General features: G+C 38.9%; 2 protein-coding genes across 2 annotated transcripts in view; both read right to left on the bottom strand.

The window, feature by feature from the left end:
- LOC103518015 (protein cubitus interruptus-like) overlaps positions 1-6164 on the bottom strand; it is a gene marked incomplete at its 3' end in the record, with an annotated part of 16773 nt that extends 10609 nt beyond the window's left edge. The window contains 5 exon segments of the mRNA XM_017447659.1: positions 155-308; positions 866-1063; positions 2426-2656; positions 3180-3335; positions 6087-6164. Coding sequence (XP_017303148.1) covers positions 155-308; positions 866-1063; positions 2426-2656; positions 3180-3335; positions 6087-6164 — 817 coding nt within the window.
- Positions 6165-6762: 598 nt separating this feature from the next.
- LOC103518018 (putative odorant-binding protein A10) lies at positions 6763-7228 on the bottom strand. The gene has a single exon (XM_008483068.3). The coding sequence runs from the start codon at positions 7037-7039 to the stop codon at positions 6773-6775; it is 267 nt and encodes an 88-aa protein (XP_008481290.1). The 5' UTR covers positions 7040-7228; the 3' UTR covers positions 6763-6772.
- Positions 7229-23915: the final 16687 nt, after the last annotated feature.

A 23915-nucleotide genomic window follows, 5' to 3' on the forward strand; every position in this document is an offset into this window, starting at 1 on the left:
GAGAAAAAAAAAAAAAAAAAAAAAAAAAAATGGAAGATCCTTAACCCTTTCGTGGCTAAAAGATAATTAGATATTAAAACATGAAAACACTTCAAAAACACTTCCTTTGACTATAAGATTAAGGATTTCCTGTAGGGACCGATTCTGAACTTACCACTAGGTGGGAGTTGTGACAGGGGAGGCATGGCAGGTGAGATTGCAGGCTTGACCTGTTGTCTGGACTTGGGGTGGATGGTGGGGGGCCTCACAGCGGCGGGTGGAGGAGCAAGATCTACCACTGCTTGCAATTCTTCCGGTAGATCATACAGCTAGAGGAGGGGAGAGAAAAATTGGGGTTAGTTGTTGCTTAACTCAACAAAATGGTAGCAGGTTTCCGAAGAAGAGAAAAGAACCCTATATCCCATTTTTTGCTACCTCCGTTGACACGTGTATCGATTTCATAGAGTACCCTGCAGTGGGTCTCAAAAGACTCCAAAGACTCGGTCATCTGGGTCAGGAGATCGGTAAAATACTCTCAGAACCAATCAAAACTTAGTTGAGAATCATAAAAGAGAACGCAATATTCGAAGAAGAATATTGGCAAGTAACAAAATGGGGTGCAATGGTCCTGTAAAGTTGACTCCGTACGTATATTGGTAAAATCTTAACCCATCTTTTGGGGGAGTTGATCCTACACCTTGAGCTTTTTGTGTATGGAAAACAATAATTTCGTTACCTACACATACAAAAAGCCTACTTTGAGGCTTAGGTGTAGGCGTGGATGCCCCGAAGGAGGGATTAAGCTTCTACGAATCTAGTTATTTCGTAAGAAAGATCCCCATTGATGTACCTAATGTATCAATTATCCAAGCCCCCGCGTTCTTACCTCCAATCTATCAAAGTCCTGCTGGTCTGCTTCGGGGGGCCAACAGCTATCGTCCAGAGCAGCATAATGACTACCAGACGAGAAGTTGCTATCACTGATGACGTCATCGTATGTATGGGGTGTATGGTGGGGGGCCACGGACAGGGGAGAAGAGCCCTGGTGTGCTGGGGAGTGCGTGTCGGGGGAGTGCCAGGTCTCCTGAAAACGGGCGTGATGGGTTAGAACTTCATTCATTTTTATTCGGGAGCAGGTTTCATAGAGGGAACTGCAATTATTACTGAGGTCTTATCGTTCCGACATCGAAGAGAGAATGAGACCAAGCTAAGGCAGCCTTTCCGAGATTCCAGGAACAAACTTCAGGTGTCCAGGATAAAGTTTGTCCCGGGCGGTGATCGGGCCCTGGACCTAGGGCTTACAAGGCAGAGGCACTACCAACTAAGCTAACTAGACTGGCGAATACTGGTTGATGAATGATGATGCATATTTTGATCTTTTGAAGTGCTAAGACCGGCTTTTCTCTAGGTATCAGGTAGACCTGACAGACGCATCAAGTCCAAATTTTCTCTAGTCCTCCAACTGGAGTGACCTTGAACAAGGACTCAAAGGATCAAGGTCAACACTCACCTCTGACTTGATACTAGGGCTGGACACGCTGGCAGTCTTGGCGGACAGAGGCATATCAATTTCCTTCCAGCTCGCATATCTTTTATCTTACGAGTAAGTACCTACAAAACACGAGAACCTACAAAACTATCTGCCTGAACTTACAAATGGCATAATGTAAATCCTTCAACATCTTGACAACAAATCGGAATACTAATCAGGAACAGAGAGGTTTTTAGGATAAGTTGAAAGGAACTGCCATCGGCAATTCTGAATCCTTTATAGGTAGGAAATTATCACAGATAATCACATTGATAAATATTGGCCCAGAATAGAATCACTGACAGGATTGTCAACAACGTCCGCATTATCAGAAACAGCAATAAAATAACTTTAACACAACGCGATGTTACACATAAGGTCTTGCCAAAAGGGTTTCACTCAATTTAGGAAGAAGAGTTTTTTCTCCAAAAGACAATATTAAAAAACAGTAGCAAAAATCCAAAATTTGGCACTTGGCATAAATAACAGAACACTCGTAGATAACTCGCATAATGTAAATCCTTCAACATCTTGACAACAAATCGGAATACTAATCAGGAACAGAGAGGTTTAGGATAAGTTGAAAGGAACTGCCATCGGCAATTCTGAATCCTTTATAGGTAGGAAATTATCACAGATAATCACATTGATAAATATAATCGGACCCTGGACCTAGGGCTTACAAGGCAGAGGCACTACCAACTAAGCTAACTAGACTGGCGAATATTGGTTGATGAATGATGATGCATATTTTGATCTTTTGAAGACTGGTTGCAAAGATATAATAGAGTGGTAAGGCCGGCTTTTCTTTAGGTATCAGGTAGACCTGACAGACGCATCAAGTCCAAATTTTCTCTAGTCCTCCAACTGGAGTGACCTTGAAGAAGGACTCAAAGGATCAAGGTCAACACTCACCTCTGACTTGATACTAGGGCTGGACACGCTGGCAGTCTTGGCGGACAGAGGCATATCGTCACTCCGACTAGGCGAGGCTCCACCCAGCCCATCTTTATCCTTGGAGGGCATGCCCTTATGCTTCTTGTTGGCGTAGCAATGCTCACCATGCACAGTCTTGATGTGTTTGCGGAGTGATGACGGATCCGTGTACCGCTTAGTGCAGTTCTCTTCTCCACACACGTACGGTTTCTGTGAGGACAGGAGAGGATAGGCTAGATTTAATTTCATTAGCTTAGTATATTGGATTAGATCTAGAAGATTAGTTTGGAATAGATTAGGACGACGCCAGATACCTATAATAAGCAGTCCAGTGTCTGGTCTCGTGTAAACACTACTGATGTATGGACTGTATGGTAACATCCCCTTCCAGTTAGTCAATCTTGTACTAATTACAAACTTAAACGGTAAAACTTACTATTTCACTCATCGTTTATTGTAGGCTTGTAACAGAAAAACATGCATAGTGTTCTTTTATCTTGGTTAGGTACTAGGTAGGTAGTAGGTAGTAATGACTATTTCAAACTCTCAAAGTTACCTAGGTCTTGTAGGTCCCAAACTCCCAAACTGGATAATCGAATTTCATGAAGGAGAAACGGCAGCAAAGGAAGAATCACCAAAGAACCGATAAAGGGTTGTATTTTACCAATTTGGGCCTTGATAATATTTCGAACTGCACATTAAGACTTTGGGCTTTTGGGAGTTTAATTCTTACCTCATTAGAGTGAGTTCTGTTCTGATGTTTAGCTCGATCCGACGCATTACTAAATGCTTTACTACAGCCAGGATATTCACACGTGTACGGTTTCTCACCGGTATGAGATCGGAGATGCGTCTTGAGATTTTCCAGCCTCGAATCCTCCAAGATTGCCTATACAGAATATTCATTCATACAAGGCAATGGTGAGTCCGTGGAACTTTACATGTTTACAACAAGTTTGTGATACTATCTGGTAGTGCTTTGGCTTTGTCATGTACATTAACACATAACTATTTGCACCTGACCGCAGTAGGAGCGTAATAGATACATCATAATAGGTCTATCTAAGTAATGATATTCTATGCAGTTTGCATTTTAATATTTTTAATTGCCCAAAGGCCGCCCACACACGGAGGCACTGAAAAAGAACTTTCAAGAGGTTTGTTAGTGGGAGCTGTAACTGCTAAGGTCTTATCGTCCCCAAAGCGAAAAGAGGAGGAATAAGACAGGATACAGGAGAAAGCCAAGAACGAACCTTATGCGTTTAGAATAAAATCCGGACCGCGCGGGTATCGAAGGTAGACGGGTTACCCTCCAAAATTCGAGCCATCAACTTCCAGAGCTCCACATTCAAAGTTCACTAGCGAGGTAATCAGCTCGTGAGGACAATCAGCGAACTATTTTGGATTCCATTGAAAATACATACTAGGGTGGAGGTTGGAAAGCCAGCTCGTATTAATTGGCTTTCTCCTATCCTCTTCGATTCCGGGACAATAAGACCTCCGTTGTTACATTTCCCTCTTTAAACTTTTTCAGTATCTCCGTGTATAGACGTCCTAAGGTATCATAAATAGTCAAATAGACTATTCATATAGAAAAGTTATGTGATCTCCTATACCATTCTAGTTTACAATACCAATACACTCCCTAGGAGTCGAGAATACTATCGGTCTAATTATGGTTCCATACAAAATTTCAGAATGTTTACTTCTCAAATCATCTAAGAAGTCCATTTTATTCCACGGAGAACCATGTTTTATTAAACCATCAAATCTTGCGTTTTTTTTTGGGACACCCTTTATTTATTAAAATAAATAAAAATCATCGTTCATTAAAACCTAGTGACCCTACCTCCAAAAATTGTGCTTTATTCTTTATTGTTTACTTCTACCCATACCCAACGATTTCTTCTTACAATCAGATGGTAAGAATGATAATCGTTCGTGTGAACTTGAAACTGTAATTTCTCTACTAGATTCACACAGAATCGTGCAATTTATCGTTCCATCTGTTCGGACCGTAAGAAAAATTGTAACGTGTGCAGTGCACTATAGAATTTGTGTTGAACTTATTCTTACAAAATTACATTCCTTTGTCTCAAATAATTCATGTCACTACTTGGATTCGAACCGCAGTCTACTCCAGGGCCACAACCAGGATTTTGTTTAGGGGCGGGGGGCCTCGCTCCCCAATTAATACGGTCCTGATCATCTCAGTTATGATTTTCTAAATCAGCGGTTCTCTACCTTTTCACCCCCGCGCACCCCTTGGGTGCCCGGATTTAACACCAGCATAAGGAGTACCGAGTACACATACCTAGGTTGATGTTTACCATTACTACCGAGTACCGAGTTCTATTAAACATAATTATTATACTCAGTACCTTGAGGTCAAAATTCAGTACTTTTCTGGGCTGTACTGCACTGATAATTAATTTAATCTGTCAAAATTCAAAATTTTCTCTTGTCCGCCATTACACGATTTTTTCTCGCGTACCCCCGGAAGGTCTCCCATGTACCCCCAGTTGAGAATCGCTGTCCTAAATGATCAGCTTCACTACTGGTAGGTACTGAGATTGGTAGCTGCTAGCTCAACGGAAGCACTGTGGATTGACTGTGTGTGATGATATTAAATAAATAGCCAGCCGGGAATCGAACCCGTTACACCCTCGTTTTGTAGTAATAACCTGTTGGAAAAACTTTTTTTTAAAGAGTTTGACAGAGGGAACTGTAACTGCTATATGGTCTTATCGTCCCGAAATCGAAGAAAGAAGGAAGACAGGATAGGAGAAAGCCAGCCGCAAGTAGGTAACCTACTTACTTGAATATAAAAAAATCTCAAATTTTCAAATTCTCATTTTGTTATTCCATGACCATAGGTAAAAATAATATACCGAGGGGTTGGTAGGGGGGCGGGAAAAAATGAGAATGTGTCCAAAGGGGGCGCCATGCAAAAAAGTTTGAGAACCACTGGTGTAGACGGTTTCAGTCGACATCAATCGGCCGTCGACTATGTATGGACACAGCTTTATTATGGTTTTCATATGGACGTACCTACCTTTGGTACGTCCATATGAGTTCTATTATTTCCGAGCCTAAAAAGTTGATCACCCTGTATAAATCATATGCCTTGCCACCCTGATAGACTGATACTTTTTGAGAACAACCCAGTTGTCATGTAAGGTTCTGAATTCTACATTTTTGCCTATGAATCTAGAATTATTATTATTATTATTCTACATATAATCAAGAAAATTCTCCAATTCCACACATAGGTATATCTTGTTTATCTAGCATTCTAGATGAATGACTTTGCCTCGAATGAATTGCATGTAGTATACCTACCTAAACACCGAGAGTCGACAAACCTGTTCCTATAGCAAATTAACTTCCAACATTTCCGACAAATATAATTGGTGGCAAGACGCAGTGTGTTTAGCAGGCGCCAAAACAAGATCGTTAAACATATACCGGGTGTACGCTTTGAGTGTGTATCACCCTAGGGTCGCACACTGAAGGTCTCAGGTTCTATTGCCCACTCGGAAATAGAACCTTTTCTCCGAAGTTTTTTCTGTGCTTGGAATGCGGAATGTACTCAGTCTCGTGAGGACAATAAACATGAAATCGGTTTCACTTGTCTCACAGAATCACGCACAACGGGAAAAGCGTCTGCTTTTCCAGACATCACCGGCATTGCCAAGGGCTCTATTTCCACTAACATAACGTAGGACGAAGTGAAATTTTCCGGGAAAATAATTCAATAAATTTGCTTACAAGTTTCTTTATTACAAGCCAAGTTTATTGATCTGTAAGTTGAGTTGCGTGATGTTAACTAGGAGCCAAGGTGCGTGTCCACAACAGGTCCATACACCCTGGACCATCGACAGCCTTGGGTAAGGTCTGCCCATCTTTCATGAAATTCTTCTCTTAACATAGGTATTGCAATAATTACTTTGTTGGTAGAAAAAGAAATTTCTTCTTAAATCAAGGAGCGCGGTAGCGCTCCGCCCCGCCAAGTCAAGATATATTTTACTGTTTGCCTTTCAAATAAAATAATGGTCGGGATCACAATTTGAGTAACTTAGTTTAAGTTGAGCTTATGAGATAATCAGAAAGCAATTTAAATTTAGTTTGAACTCAGATTGAGGTTCCAGCCATAAATAAAACTTGGTTCAGAAAATTTTTGGTCATCCAAAGGGGCAATCGCCTGAGCATCATGAGCACGTTGCCCTCGGAAAAGATGTTAGACGATTTTTTTTTTTTTTTTTTTTTTTTTATCTACCTATAAAAATAAATTGAACATAAATAAAATTCCCTACTGAGAGTCCCTCAAACAAATTTCAGAACCAACTTACGTTTCAACTCCAGGCCCTCCCGAGTACATGGTCCCTTGTTCAGAATGCACTCGATATATCTCCTCATGATTCGGTCATTGGATAAAATGAGATCCACATCTATCGAATCATACCTGGTAGGATAGGTTGGAATTTCGTCTTTCACTGTCGAGGATTGGATACTATTCTGCGGCCTAGCGGTTACCGGATGCAGAACCAATGCGGTCACCGCATACACTAGATACGTCTCCACTGAACGCATTACTCCGACTAACTTTATCCGCACTGTTACTATCTGATCTGATGGTGACTAGAAGTTTGAATGCATAGGGTTCGCGAGACTACAGAACCTTGACTGACCTTGTGTACAACTGCTCATGCTTTGATTATTTTAGAGAAGAGAAAAATAACAAATCAACAAAGAAAAACTTGTATGCGAGATTTACGATTTTGAAATTTAATTTTACGTGCGTTTGAAAGAAGATTCTAGCGCGAACGACCTATTGTCTGTCGTGTTAAAGGAAAAAGTGAAGATTCTACAAGTACAAACTGGTTTTCCACAAATTATGTAATACCTATTGGTAGTAAATTTTAATAACCTTTATTAAACAATATTTATTCATTTAGTTCTATTTATAGGTTCGAGTCTTCCATGCAACTCTGTTTTTTGATGGCCATTATCATTTCGACCAGACAACCACATGCTGACAAGCCTAAACCATCAAATAAAAACTTGATGTTCGTATAGACGTGTTACAGGTGATGTTGCTAGCACTGATAGGTTCATTTATTCTTGCATTTATTTATTTTTATCTCACATAAAAGATAAAAGTATCAACCTTCAACTGATGGTTGTAAGAGAGCAAGATCATTAGGTTAACAAGACCTAGGATAATTTAAATTTATTTACCTTTGTACAGCAGTTAACATTAATTTGTAGAATTCAATACCTTGGTAAGGCAACACATTTACACCGGATGGTTTTAGTGCAATCGGTACCTATTTTCTGAATCATCGCATGCCTTTGTTAAGTTGTTTGGTTCATTTTTCCTCTTTAGAACTTAAAGTTGTACCTTCCTTACTTACTCCAGGGTCTTCACAGACCGCGAGGGTCCTTGACCTCCCCCACCAGCCTTCTCCATTCTTGATGTCTGTCCTGGGCGATGGTCTGCCAATCTTGTCGGATTCCAATGGATTCGAGAGATTCCCTGACACCATCTTCCCATGTGTTTCTTGGTCGTCCAAGGGTCGAGGGTTGGAGTATTGTAGGTTGAGGGTTCTCTTGATATTGGATGCCTCTTCTGCTCGAGCCACATGTCCTGCCCACTGGAGTATCTTAGCTCGGATGACGTTGCTGATTGTTGGTTTGTTATACAGTGACCTTTTACAGTGACCGTTATACAGTTATACAGTAAAGTTGTACCTACTTACCATAAATCTCATCTGGACTTAGCCCGTCTGAGGTCAGATGTCAGCTATTTGTTCTTCAAAAATCTCAAACGGTTAGTTTAGTTATTCGCTCACAGGATGTCCGAGATAAAATTTACGGTGGTGATTATGACCCTAATATTCACCTGTGAACTTGAGACTTGAGAATGTTATCTGGCTACCTATGTAGGTACAATGTTTATTTGCTGAACAAGATAGACGTACATAGGTATACCTAATAGGTACATACATTGAGATGGTACGTTCTATATGAATTTTCCATTTCTTTCTGAATCATACCATTCACAGTAGCATTTTCTGAGTCACTTTTGTTTACCAACTCGAATGACCGAACAATCAGCAAGATTATCTATACCTAGGTACCTATAATAATTATGTACTTACCTATTACCGAGTATTACCTACAGAAGTGTGGATTGAAGATTGAATGATGACAGCACAAATAATAGACCTCTACAAACTCTACATGGTTCCTGGAATCGATGCCCATATATTATGTTGGGCCTGGTACTCATTAAACTACAATTTTTACTATCTATTATTTATCTTACGATTCAATCTTATACGATCAGATAGAATAATAAATCCCACAGTAGTTGCCTCTGTGGCCGAGTGGTTATCACACTGGGCTTGCGCGTTGCACGCCGGTGACATCGGGTTCGATTCCCAGCGGCCAGCAGGGTCGAAGTTTTTTCGGCTCTGTACTTGAAGTTCGGTGGTCGGAAACATCTTAGATGGTTAAATTTTTGGTAGTCGGATAGTTAAATTCGGTTTAACTTGAGTAGTTACGAGTTAAACGAGGTTAACACACTTGTTTTCTGATAGAAAAATAACTGAAACAACTTCAGGTGGTGGCCTGACGACCTACAGTTTCTTATTTCAGGAGGTTTTTAGGCGAAAGACTTACAATAGTTATCTGAGACACAAAGAATCAATGATCGACACCTACTAACACCTGAATTGACACCTACTGAAGACACCTGAACTGTGATGGGAAGATGACGAAATATTTGAGTTTTATACATTAGCGACCAGTGGCGGCATTAATAGTGTGAAAAGATTGTTGAAATATGGGAATTGAATGCAAAGGAGGCGCTAAGTAATGCTGTGATATCCGCAAAAGTTATAAAAAGGCTCTGCTTTATGACAAATGATTCATGATTTGATTGATTGATTTTTACTTTCCTTATCCTATAGGAAGGAATGTAATGTAATCGGGTCAAATTTTCGATAGTCAGTTTTTAGTGAAAAAACAAGTTTTGAGGTGCCTAGAGCCTAAATCCAAAGTTTCAGCCATTGGTCCGTGTGTGTGTCTGTCCGTCTGTCCTTCTGTCTGTGTGTCTGTCTGTAAACAAAATATCTCGAGAAGGGTAAGAGCTAGAGAGTTGAAATTTGGTATGCAGCTGTCAAATGTGATGTGTGTCTGTCTGTAAACAAAATATCTCGAGAAGGGTAAGAGCTAGAGAGTTGAAATTTGGTATGCAGCTGTCAAATGTGACAAGGATGCGACACGAAACTTTTGGTTAAGATCGTTGCAACGCTTGGCCGCTTTTTGGCGGTGTTCGGTGTAATTCAATAATATGTCCGGAACGGTATGAGCTAGAGACTTGAAATTTGGTATGTAGTCCACAAATGTGAAAAGGATGTACGCATAACACGAAACTTTTGGTTGAGAGAAGCTGCGGTTGGCGGTATTTTGACCGCTTTTTGGCGGTTTTCGTCTGTTTTTTGGCGGTTTTCAGCTATACTGACTAAACGGTTAGAGATATTGTAAAAGTTACTTTAGAACATAAAAATAAGCATCATTCAATGGGATAAGGAAAGTCGTGTGATGTTCACACCAGATTTTTTTTTTTTTTTCGTTAATGTATAAACTGTACAGTTTTGTCCGGTTATAGAAATAAGGCGGAGAAAAAGAAAAACTATATTATAAAACATTACTTTGTGGAAACATTTTAATTTATTCAATAAGGAAAATACTTAGCATGAACAACAGCAAAATTAAATTATGTAATTTGTAGATACAATATGGATAAATGAATAATAGATATAGGTAATACCCTTTGTGTCACAGTGGTTCCGGTAGGAAACCACCACCTTAGTGATTTTTTAAATTAAATTTATAAAAGTTAGTTACTTTTCGTCTCCTATTGGTAGTAAATTTTAATAACCTTTATTAAACAATATTTATTCATTTAGTTCTATTTATAGGTTCGAGTCTTCCATGCAACTCTGTTTTTTGATGGCCATTATCATTTCGACCAGACAACCACATGCTGACAAGCCTAAACCATCAAATAAAAACTTGATGTTCGTATAGACGTGTTACAGGTGATGTTGCTAGCACTGATAGGTTCATTTATTCTTGCATTTATTTATTTTATAATATTTCTCCCACGTATTCGCTAACTATTATTAATTATTGTACCTATTTACTACTTACCGGTCTGCCAAAAAACAGAAAGATTGGATTTGAGGAAAAAGTAGGTAAATAATATTTCTTTATGTCTGGGAAAATTGAATAGGTATTAGGTACATATCTAGCAAGTTAAATAAGCCCAAGGCGCAATGCACACTAGTGAAACGTATTTCGTGAAACGTGTACCTAATATTACCTTCCTATTTAGGTACAAAATTCGTCCTCGCTGGAGGACGTAAAACTGATACAAAACCAGCCCTGTCAAGCCACAGACAATAACACTGGCTCTTTTGAGGGTACCTGAAAGGGACTATGGTCAAGTCCGTCTCAGAAAGCAGGGTACAACGACATAATTATATACCTGAATTAGGGGCCCTGAGCTAGCTCTCTGGCCTTGATGACACCTCTTGGTATCCTCTTAATGGGGCAGTATATGGACTCACAGCTTCCCTCTGGAATAAACCTGAGTGTGCGGACTCTTTAGAGGTGCTGCAGGTGAATTTTAGAGAAACTGAGGAGGTTGAAATATACCAGTGAGGGTACTTCTAGGTTCCATCAAGGCCGGGGGATAGCAGCTCGGGCAGGGGAAAAAATACTGATCACAATAGATCTACAGAGGTTGCAGTGTTAATTGCATACTCTCCGGGAAAGGAGCAACGAGTCCCATAATAGAATAGAATAGGTACAAAATAATCTATTTAATTTTTGACAATGGAAGTGTAGGAATTAGTAGGTAGGTATTCTGCATGGATAACATTAGAGAGACTAACTAGATTTACCTACACATGTATAAATAGGTAATACCTATCTTTGATATTTAACTACAGAAATAGGTATCTACCCTTTATCAATGTAAGTGGGAAAAATACTTAGTAAAAAATTGTCAGAATCAACCAATTTGGTTCAAGGCCTTTAAGCTTCTTTCTTCGCACTACTTTTCAACTTGGCCAATCGGTTCTTGCTGAATTCGCCTTTGGGGTCGTATTTATTTTTATCTCACATAAAAGATAAAAGTATCAACCTTCAACTGATGGTTGTAAGAGAGCAAGATCATTAGGTTAACAAGACCTAGGATAATTTAAATTTATTTACCTTTGTACAGCAGTTAACATTAATTTGTAGAATTCAATACCTTGGTAAGGCAACACATTTACACCGGATGGTTTTAGTGCAATCGGTACCTATTTTCTGAATCATCGCATGCCTTTGTTAAGTTGTTTGGTTCATTTTTCCTCTTTAGAACTTAAAGTTGTACCTTCCTTACTTACTCCAGGGTCTTCACAGACCGCGAGGGTCCTTGACCTCCCCCACCAGCCTTCTCCATTCTTGATGTCTGTCCTGGGCGATGGTCTGCCAATCTTGTCGGATTCCAATGGATTCGAGAGATTCCCTGACACCATCTTCCCATGTGTTTCTTGGTCGTCCAAGGGTCGAGGGTTGGAGTATTGTAGGTTGAGGGTTCTCTTGATATTGGATGCCTCTTCTGCTCGAGCCACATGTCCTGCCCACTGGAGTATCTTAGCTCGGATGACGTTGCTGATTGTTGGTTTGTTATACAGTGACCTTTTACAGTGACCGTTATACAGTTATACAGTAAAGTTGTACCTACTTACCATAAATCTCATCTGGACTTAGCCCGTCTGAGGTCAGATGTCAGCTATTTGTTCTTCAAAAATCTCAAACGGTTAGTTTAGTTATTCGCTCACAGGATGTCCGAGATAAAATTTACGGTGGTGATTATGACCCTAATATTCACCTGTGAACTTGAGACTTGAGAATGTTATCTGGCTACCTATGTAGGTACAATGTTTATTTGCTGAACAAGATAGACGTACATAGGTACATATACCTAATAGGTACATTGAGATGGTATGTTCTATGAATTTTCCATTTCTTTCTGAATCATACCATTCACAGTAGCATTTTCTGAGTCACTTTTGTTTACCAACTCGAATTACCTAACAACCAGCAAGATTACCCAATTATCTAGGTACCTATAATAATTATGTACTAGCTAGGTACCTATAATAATTATGTAGGTACTTACCTATTACCGAGTATTACCTACAGAAGTGTGGATTGAAGATTGAATGATGACAGTACAAATAATAGACCTCTACATGCTACATGGTTCATGGAATCGATGCCCATATATGTTGGGCCTGGTACTCATTAAACTACAATTTTATTTTTACTATCTATTATTTATCTTACGATTCAATCTTATACGATCAGATAGAATAATAAATCCCACAGTAGTTGCCTCTGTGGCCGAGAAGGAGATCCTGTGAGGTTTCCACGACCTTCTTTCTGTTCTACAGGAGTTTGTCTATGAAACACTAGCAAGATTGTCCTGTTCAGTACAAATCAGTTTAAGATCTTGAGAAGAGGTTAGTTAGTCATCAATTGATCGATCCTATTTTCCAACCAATGCAGTCTTCCATTAGCTAAATCTGGTTTCAGGAACGTTTTTCTAGTTGTTCACTGTTCAGTGAGTGTAGAACTCATTCAGAATATCAGAAATAGAGTCCTTACAAGGCCCTCAAAAGAACTATTGCGCCCAATATCCTTCGGAATAGATCAGTTGCGCTTACTTGGGTGATGTTTCAAAGTCATAGAGCAGGAAAAATGAGGACCAACGGAATTTTTCTTTTTCTTTTCCGGTTGTTTCTCGTTATAATGGAGGATGAGCTTCTCAAATACTTGTTTCTGTATGGGCGTACATTTTGGACAGCCCTTGGTCAGAGAGTCGGTCATTATAGCTGCGAATGAGAATCGAACGGTGTGAGTTTCAAGTTTTTACTCGGCATTTGGCATTTAGTTTGTCTGTTGTGATTGTTTCCCTCTCTCTCTCTCTCTCTTCTTTCAGAGGTTTGATAGAGGGAACTGTAACTGCTAAGGTTTTATCGTCCGGAAAGCGAAGAGAAAAGGCTCCGGTTGTTTCTCGTTATAATGGAGGATGAGCTTCTCAAATACTTGTTTCTGCATGGGCGTACATTTTGGACAGCCCTTGGTCAGAGAGTCGGTCATTATAGCTGCGAATGAGAATCGAACGGTGTGAGTTTCAAGTTTTTACTCGGCATTTGGCATTTAGTTTGTCTGTTGTGATTGTTTCCCTCTCTCTCTCTCTCTCTTCTTTCAGAGGTTTGATAGAGGGAACTGTAACTGCTAAGGTTTTATCGTCCGGAAAGCGAAGAGAAAAGGAAGACAGGATATTCAAAAGCTAATATCTATTCCGAGAACGAACCTTATCTGTTCAGGATAAAATCCGCCCAGCGAATTAGCGCTTACGAGGTAGACAAGCTACCGGCCAAACTAAAGTAGGTCAGTTTGTTCCTCCCAAATGATTAAAAAAAAAAAAAAAAAAAAAAAAAAAAAAAGGGAAAAAAAAAAACACCCACCACCAACTTCCCCCCTTCTTCTTCTTCTTCTGTTGTATTTATCTTGTCTTCTTTTGCCTCCACTCTTTTTTTTATGTCTCTCTAAAGCACCTCGGAACCTGTAATCTGGAGTCGTAACTTGGATGTTGCATGTAATTCTCCTCACAGTTTTACTTCTAACTTTAGCCCTACATTACTATAGCTTTAAATTAGGATTGGGTATCGCTACAAGTAGGATAGTAATTCCCAGGTCAGGGCCCTATATTACTATGGATTTAGTGGGGGTTGGGTATTCGTACAAGTTGGATAATAATAGTGCTTATTTATACTGCTCGCATAGGACTGAAAAGTCCCTTTACTCCAGCAGTAGGCTACTACTATTATTGTGGTCAAATTCTCAAATTATATTGAGTATAAAATTCCATACCTCGGCTGGGATTGAACCCACGCCCTCCTGTTTACCAGGCGAGCGCCTTGACCACTACACCACCGAGGTAGGTGTGTTGGATAGTAATTACCAGGGCCGAACAGTAAGGGAAGTATCTAAACATTGATGATGTTGAGTAAAGACTTAATGTGGGGAAAATCGAACTTGAAGTTCAGGCTGCATTCAACCTCCCGAGGACAATTGAGGTTCTTGAGGCTTTGATCGAGTAGCGACCAGTGGCGGCATTAATAGTGTGAAAAGATTGTTGAAATATGGAAATTGAATGCAAAGGAGGCGCTCAGTAATGCTGTGATATCCACAAAAGTTATAAAAAGGCTCTGCTTTACGACAAATGATTCATGATTTCATTGATTGATTTTTACTTTCCTTATCCTATAGGAAGGAAAGTAATGTAATCAGGTCAAATTTTCGATAGTCAGTTTTTAGTGAAAAAACACGTTTTGAGGTGCCTAGAGCCTAAATTCAAAGTTTCAGCCATTGGTCCGTGTGTGTGTGTCTGTCCGTCTGTCCTTCTGTCTGTCTGTAAACAAAATATCTCGAGAACGGTAAGAGCTAGAGACTCGAAATTTGGTATGCAGCTGTCAAATGTGACAAGGATGCGACACGAAACTTTTGGTTAAGATCGGTGCAAAGCTTGGCAGTATTTTGGCCGCTTTTTGGCGGTTTTCGGTGTAATTCAATAATACCTCCGGAACGGTATGAGCTAGAGACTTGAAATTTGGTATGTAGTCCACAAATGTGAAAAGGATGTAAAAAAGCTTTTAGTTGAGAGAGGTGCTGCGGTTGACGGTATTTTGACCGCTTTTTGGCGGTTTTCGACCGTTTTTTGCGGTTTTCAGCTATACTGACTAAACGGTTAGAGTGTAAAAGTTACTTTAGAACATAAAAATAAGCATCATTCAATAGGATAAGGAAAGTCGTGTGATGTTCACACCAGATTTTTTTTTTTTTTTAGTCCTAACAAAGAGTGTCCCTTAAGGTAGAAACACACTACTATCACGTCACGTGAACTCATACTGTATGAACTAATAGATCAGTTGCGCTTACTTGGGTGATGTTTCAAAGTCATAGAGCAGGAAAAATGAGGACCAACGGAATTTTTCTTTTTCTTCTACGACTTCTAGATACCGAGATAAATCGATTTAAAAAATACCGGTAAATCGTGAAGTTTGACGTCACGGCATACGCTCCCGTAGGTGATGACGTCATAATTCATGACTCCCGCTTCGTTTGTTTGTGCGCAAGCGTTTCTGCGCATTTTGACGTGAAATCTGACGTCACAACTCATTGAACTTTTTCATTAGAACGGCAATTAAAAATTGAGTTTTTGACCTTTTAAAGTTACTTTTTCGGAGTTTTGACCTCAGATTTGGATTTATCACAACTTTTTACGTAGGAATTGACCGTTTATTTATAATTTTTACCCATTTGCAACTGCTCCATTTCCATTATTGGTATCATTTTTTAAATTTGATAAAAATCGGATAAACCGTTCGAGATGGTGAGAAAGTAACACAAGTGAAGATCTGTGGCTTCGTAGATTCGTATAAGCTGAACCCATCCTTTTGTGTATGGAGTTCATCTATGTGGCTTAATCCAAAACAGCTTACTTTATCCTCACTCCAAGCAGAGAAAATATTTATCCCTCTTTGGGACTGAAGATGTTGTCCCAATATTTGATGTGGATTTCTAATTAGAACGATGAGATCTGCTCAGATATTAATTTGGCATTTAATTAACCCAATCTGGTCAGTCATTAGAAAAAACTTCATAAATTATGACGTAAAATTATTGGAGACAAACTTAATGCAATTATAGTAATTATTTTTTTTTTCCTTTCAGTAATTGATCTGACTTCTTATGGGTTAAATTTCAATCCAAACTTTAAAATCAACTAATCACATTGGTTAATCCAATGAGTTTAACTTGAACTAAGTTTAAACTCAGATTGTTCTCCCTCCTAGGACCGTATCCAGGACATTGTTGGAAGGGGGGGGGGACCGAGAGCCCAAACAGTCCAAACCGGGAAGGGGAGGGTGGATGATACTCCAAAGTCCCGGCCAGTAGTAGGTAGTTGACTAAGGGCCGTTGGACATGGGAAGCGTAGTCGCGCGACTATACGCTTTCAATGTGCCACGGGCCTTAGTCTTGCATTTCAAGTTTTTGTAGATTTCGAATTTAAAGGGAGATGTTTTTGTGTCGTGCCATTATTTTACACCTTAAAGCACAGCACGGGTTAATTAACCGCCAGTTGCGGTTTCCTCATTGGTTGAAATGACATGAACCGAGAAACCACAACATTGCTGACACTGCCACCAGTTCAAGGTCACTCAATAGAGAGCTGATGTGAGTCATGGGCCTGTGTCGTAGCATGCCCATCTCGTAGTATGTCCCGCAACCCTCTTTCAGCGAAAAGAGACACAAGACCCAACACTCCCCTTTAGGTGCTGGATCAACAGAACACAGGAACAAGAAAGTAACCCGTAGAAATATTTCCCTTCAGATGAGCGAAAAGAGACACAAGACCCAACACTCCCCTTTAGGTGCTGGATCAACAGAACACAGGAACAAGAAAGTAACCCGTAGAAATATTTGGAAAACTAGACTTGCACTTGCACGCCGGAGACAGCAGGGTCGAAGTTTTTTCTACTTTGTGTTTGGAGGTCAGTCTCGTGAGGACAATTGAGTAGCTACTTCAATCGAGTAGCGACCAGTGGCGGCATTATCACTGTAAAATCCCAAATATATACAGCCCCTTGTGTAACTGACTGACTGACTCACTCACTGATTCACTCACTCACTCATACTAATTCTAACCCACTTCATGCATAATATTTCTCCCACGTACCTATAATCGCTAATTATTGTATCTAATACTACTTACTTACCCGTCTGCCAAAAACAGAAAGATTGGATTTGAGGAAAAAGTAGGTAAATAATATTTCTTTATGTCTGGGAAAATTGAATAGGTATTAGGTACATACATACCTATCTAGCAATTTAAATAAGTCCAAGGCGCAATGCACACTAGTGAAACGCATTTCGTGAAACGTGTACCTAATATTACCTTCCTATTTAGGTACAAAATTCGTCTCGCTGGAGGACGTAAAACTGAGACAAAACCAGCCCTGTCAAGCCACAGACAGTAACACTGGCTCTTTTGAGGGTACCTGAATGGGACTACGGTCAAGTCCGTCTCAGAAAGTAGGGTACAAGGACATAATTATGTACCTGAATATCCCTCATCAGACCCCCACGATTTAGGGGCCCTGAGCTAGCTCTCTGGCCTTGATGACACCTCTTAGTATCCTCTTAATGGGGCAGTATATGGACTCACAGCTTTCCTCTGGAATAAACCTGAGTGTGCGGACTCTTTAGAGGTGCTACAGGTGAATTTTAGAGAAACTGAGGAGGTTGAAATAATTATACCAGTGAGGGTATACTTCTAAGTTCCATCAAGGCCTTGGGATAGCAGACCTATCAAACCCCTCATTAGACCCCTTCAATTCGGGGGCCCCGAGCTAGCTCTCTGCCCTTAGGCACCTCTTGGTATCCTCTTAATGGGACAGTATATGGACTTACAGCTTTTCTCTAGAATAAACCTGAGTATGCGGACTCTTTAGAGGTGCTGCAGGTGAATTTTAGAGAAACTGAGGAGGTTGAAATATAAAATATTTGGAAAACTAGGCTTGCACTTGCACGCCCGAGACAGCAGGGTCGAAGTTTTTTCGGCTTTGTGCTTGGAGGTCGGGGTGCATTCAGTCTCGTGAGGACAATTGAGTAGCTACTTCAATCAAGTAGCGACCAGTGGCGGCATTATCACTGTAAAATGATTGATGATACGTCACGAGTAGATGAGAAGTCATGGTAAATAAGGCACTTAGTATACTGCTGTGATACCCACGAAAGTTGTGAAAAAGCTCTCTGCTTTACTACAAAGAATTCATGCTTTGATTTGAAGTGTGCCACAATGCTACACTCATATTATTCTTGGCATACTGTCAGACAGCCTATTATAATATTAAACTACTACCTACAATACAACTTGTGTATCGTCTACCGGAATAACATGGAGAATGTTCTTGAACTCGGTGTCTATAGTTCGAATCCCGTTTCATCCCCGTATTTATTTTAACTGCGTCAACATCACAATACATATTTGTGTTCAGTAAAATATAGGCATTAGTATCTACTTATTCCTGCTTGATAGTTATTAAGTATACCTATTCCTACTAAGACACTTCCTGTTCATCTTGGAAAATCCATAAAAAACTCTCAAGATGAGTATTAACAAAATGAAAAATACATAAAAACGGAAGATGAAATTGTAGAAAAACATAAATTAAAATATGAGATCTACATTAATGTGCCCTTATTCGTAGGTCTGGTTCACATGAAAGATGAAAACCCAAAACTTACTTTTACTATGTAGGTAGGCCTGGTTCACATAATTATAGGTGCCCATTATAACACCTTAGTCTTAATAGACACACCTATTTAATAGCTATATCCAATGATACAAACATACCGAAATAGGTACCTATTTATGTGAGCATTTTTCAACAAAAATGACCTACCTACATCAATTTTTTCGTTAAAACATTAAACGTGATCTAGGTATTACCTACGAATGAACAAAATAAAGTGTTTGTGTGATGTGTGTGTTCTTTTTTTTTTCGAGGTTTGGCAGAGGGAAGTGTTCAGAAAAGGAACCTTGTCTGTGTGGGATAAAATCCACACTGGGCGGGAAGCGCACCCCCGAGCACTTACAAGGCAGACAAGCTACACTCCAAACTACGAACTACCTAGCTGGCAGAATCAATGTTGGTTTTGGATTGTATGAACGCCGCAAATTAATTAGATATGCAATATGCAATAGACAATATGTAGTGGAGGAGTTGCAAATGGGTAAAAATTATTAATAAATGGTCAATTCCTACGTAAAAAGTAGTGAAAAATCCAAATCTGAGGTCGAAACTCCGAAAAAGTAACTTTAGAAGGTCGAAAATTCAATTTTTAATTGCCGTTCTAATGAAAAAAGCAAATTTTGTCCGGAGAACCAAAAAACCCAAAAAGTGGTTTTTCGGGGATTTTTTTTTTTTCACATTTTTTCACACAAATGAGCTCTGATCTTGAAATTTGTAGCGACGACCTATGAACTCAAAGCGAGAAAGTTTTAGATAACACTTCACACGTACCACGTAGGTACATTTTACAGGAAATATCTCGAGAATACTCGAGAACGGTTTGGTGTAGAGTGATGAAATGAGGTACAATAAGAAAAGAAATACAGACATACCTACAGGAGGAGGTATACATGATAAATTGTTCTGACTGTAAAACATCCATCCGAACACTAACCGCTCCACTTTGTTGTGTTGAAATAGAAAGGGGAAAAAAATCTCGGGTCATTTTCAAACAATCATTTTTAGTCACCAATACAAAATACCTACTCCTACCTACCTAGGGGGCAGCAATGATTATTTTCTTTGTCCTGTGAGATGAGATATATCTCGGTACTCATAGTGAATGGGATATAATATGTAGTTATACAATATTAATGATGGTTTGATGGTGAATAAGTCTTGTTGGTACATCTGGTACATGATAGAGAATTGTGGTTATACAACAGAACTAGTTGGACCACTTTATTTCCGATATCGATAACAATGGAATTCACGTTGTAAGTTGTAAGCATCATAAATACATCAGATACCAATTTATCATTATCATTACTACTTATTGTTTTTTATTACTTTATTACCTAGCTATATAGGTACTAGCTTCTAGACTGCTAGAGCATCATAAATCCATATCTATCAGTACTTAGCTAGTTTGTCCAGATAATGATACGAGTAGATGAGAATTCATGGTAAATAAGGCACTTAGTAATGCTGTGATACCCACGAAAGTTGTGAAAAAGCTCTGCTTTACCACAAAGAATTCATGATTTGATTTCAAGTGTGCCACAATGTCACTCATAATTTTATTATCAGGTATTCCTCTAATTCCTGGCACACTGCCAGACAGTCTATTATAATATAATGGAGAGAAAACTACTAAGTACAATACAACGATGTGTATCGTCTACCGGAATAACATGGAGAATGATCTTGAACTCGGTGTTTATAGTTCGAATCCCGTTTCATCCCCGTATTTATTTTAACTGCGTCAACATCAGGTATTAATTTCAGCTCAGTAAAATATAGGCACTAGTATCTCCTTATTCCTGCTTGATAGTTATTAAGTATACCTATTCCTACTAAGACACTTCCTGTTCATCTTGGAAAATCCATAAAAAACTCTCAAGATGAGTACCTATTAACAAAATGAAAAATACATAAAAACGGAAGATGAAAATGTAGAAAAACATAAATAAAAATATGAGATGTACATGTACCCATATTTGTTTGTCTGGTTCACATGAAAGATGAAAACCCAAAACTCACTTTTATTATGTAGGCCTGGTTCACCATAATTATAGGTGCCTATTATAACACCTTAGTCTTTTAATAGACACACTTATTTAATAGCTATATCCAATGATACAAACATACCGAAATAGGTACCTATTTATGTGAGCATTTTTCAACAAAAATGACCTACCTACATCAATTTTTCGTTAAAACATTAAACGTGATCTAGGTATTACGAATGAACAAAATAAAGTGTTTGTGTGATGTCTGTGTTCTTTTTTTTTAGAGGTTTGGCAGAGGGAAGTGTTCAGAAAAGGAACCTTGTCTGTGTGGGATAAAATCCACACTGGGCGGGAATCGCACCCCCTTACAAGGCAGACAAGCTACACTCCAAACTACAAACTACCTAGCTGGCAGAATCAATGTTGGTTTTGGATTGTATGAACGCCGCAAATTAATTAGATATGCAATGTGCAATAGACAATATGTAGTGTTGACAAAATAATTACACAAAAATTTGATACAGAATAAAATACAAGATTGATAGGTACCTACATGATGGATTTAGGAATAGGTATCTTAGAATTATTTTTCTCTTTTTTTCTCTCTCTCCATTTCCCCCCTCTCTCTCTCTCTCTCTCTCTCTCTCTCTCTCTCTCTCTCATACGTATTTTCTTGTATTTTATTTTGTACCAAATTTTTGTGTAATTTTGTTAATTTCATGTAAATAAATGCTATAGCTCTGGGCTATGAAACTGTTAATAATAAATAATAATATGTACCAGTACCTAAGAGGTAGTGTTGGTAATTTTAACTCAATGATGGTCGGAGCGCTTTTCATCTGGAGGTTAACCAAGAATGCGGTCTTGCCAAAACTCAAATGGGTGTAATGTTCTTTATGCTAATATGTGTGTTCAACTGGCAACATCCCCTGGTTCAATACAAAAGAGAGATAAAATACGTAAAATAATGAAAGTAAAACAGAATAGGTACTTACACAAGACCCAAGAGGAAACATAGGCACTATACTGCCGTGCTGAGCAAAAACGCCGTATGTCAAAAAAATCGATTTTTGGTTTTTGGTCAAATAGTTCCTATGATCCTAAATTTTGATCCTATATTTTTTTTCTTTATCCTAAACCCCTTAAAAACCACTAAATCGTTTTGTCGTATGTCAAAAACGTATGTTTGCCGTATAGGTAAATTGAAATCTTTAAACTCGATTTCCCTTTCCCGAATGTAGGGTTTTTAGCCCGTCCTTCCTTTATTATTACGATAGTAATAAAAAGGTATAGTGGACGGGCTATTGTATTCGCTTCGGTGTCTGTCTGTCAGTCTGTCTGTCCCCATAGAAGGACTTATCCAAACCTATTTTTCAAAAAGTGTTCGAAGATTTTTGCCTTTTTTTTACATTTAAGTAAGTTTTGTACAAATCTCAAAAGCTTCGCGGGCCACGAAAATGGCCTGGCGGGCCGCTAGTTGGAAACCCCTGCTCTATAGGTACAGTGCTTACAGTACTCATACATAACACTCCGCAGCCGCACTGAATGCAATATCGCCTATTGAAACTTTGAACTTGCTTCGTACGCTTATTAAGGAAGGTCAGTTCGATGGATCACCACCATAATAAACAATGTTAACATTAAAAACAATATTTTATCTGGACAGGTAGCTAAGTACTGATAGATATGGATTTATGATGCTCTAGCAGTCTAGAAGCTAGTACCTATATAGCTAGGTAATAAAGTAATAAAAAACAATAAGTAGTAATGATAATGATAAATTGGTATCTGATGTATTTATGATGCTTACAACTTACAACGTGAATTCCATTGTTATCGATATCGGAAATAAAGTGGTCCAACAACTAGCTAAGTACTGATAGATATGGATTTATGATGCTCTAGCAGTCTAGAAGCTAGTAATAAAAAACAATAAGTAATGATAACGATAAATTGGTATCTGATGTATTTATGATGCTTACAACTTACAACGTGAATTCCATTGTTATCGATATCGGAAATAAAGTGGTCCAACTAGTTCTGTTGTATAACCACAATTCTCTATCATGTACCAGATGTATCAACAAGACTTATTCACCATCAAACCATCATTAATATTGTAGGTATAACTACATATTATTATATCTCATTCACTATGAGTACCTATATATATCTCATCTCACAGGAGAAAGAAAATAATCATGAGTAGGTATTTTGTATTGGTCGTTTGAAAATGATCGTTTGAAAATGACCCGAGATTTTTTTCCCCTTTCTATTTTAACACAACAAAGTGGAGCGGTTAGTGTTCGGATGGATGTTTTACAGTTTACAGTCTGACACGGTCATTGGTCAAAGCGGACACGGAAAGTAAAGTAAGTAAGTTTACAGTCAGAACAATTTATTATGTATACCTCCTCCTGTAGGTATGTCTGTATTTCTTTTCTTATTGTGCCTAATTTCATCACTCTACACCAAACCGTTCTCGACTATTCTCGAGATATTTCCTGTAAAATTACGTGGTACGTGGGTACGTATACCATTTAGATCTGCAGCGTGTGTGATATCAATTCCTAGAATTACCAAAATGTCTCCTGGATAGGATATGCCATATCTGAAATCTAGGAGGTGTTTTGTATTCTTTGCCACATGTTCTGCATAAAAATGGGTTGTTAGGGTACTTGGGTTGTTAGTTGCTATTATTGTTCTGGGTGTTCCTGGTGTTCCTGGTGTTGATGTTGTTGTTGTTGTTGTTGTTGTTGTTGTTGTTGTTGTTGTTGTTGTTGTTGTTGTTGTTGTTGTTGTTTCTTTGCCATATGCTCTGCATAGAAATGGGTTGTTAGTAGCTATTACTGTTCTGGGTGTTCCTGGTGTTGATAGTGCTGTCCTGGGTATTGTTGTTGTCACGTTTTGTTGACTCAGATGTCTTCTTCTTCTTGTCTTTCTTCTCGATGGGCTGCAATGTAGGTAGGTATTGTCTACCAAGGACATTTTTTACTTACGTACAGACCATGGTCTACGAGTAAA

Source organism: Diaphorina citri, unplaced genomic scaffold (assembly GCF_000475195.1).
Source record: "Diaphorina citri unplaced genomic scaffold, Diaci psyllid genome assembly version 1.1 scaffold2042, whole genome shotgun sequence".
NCBI classification, from domain to species: domain Eukaryota; kingdom Metazoa; phylum Arthropoda; class Insecta; order Hemiptera; family Psyllidae; genus Diaphorina; species Diaphorina citri.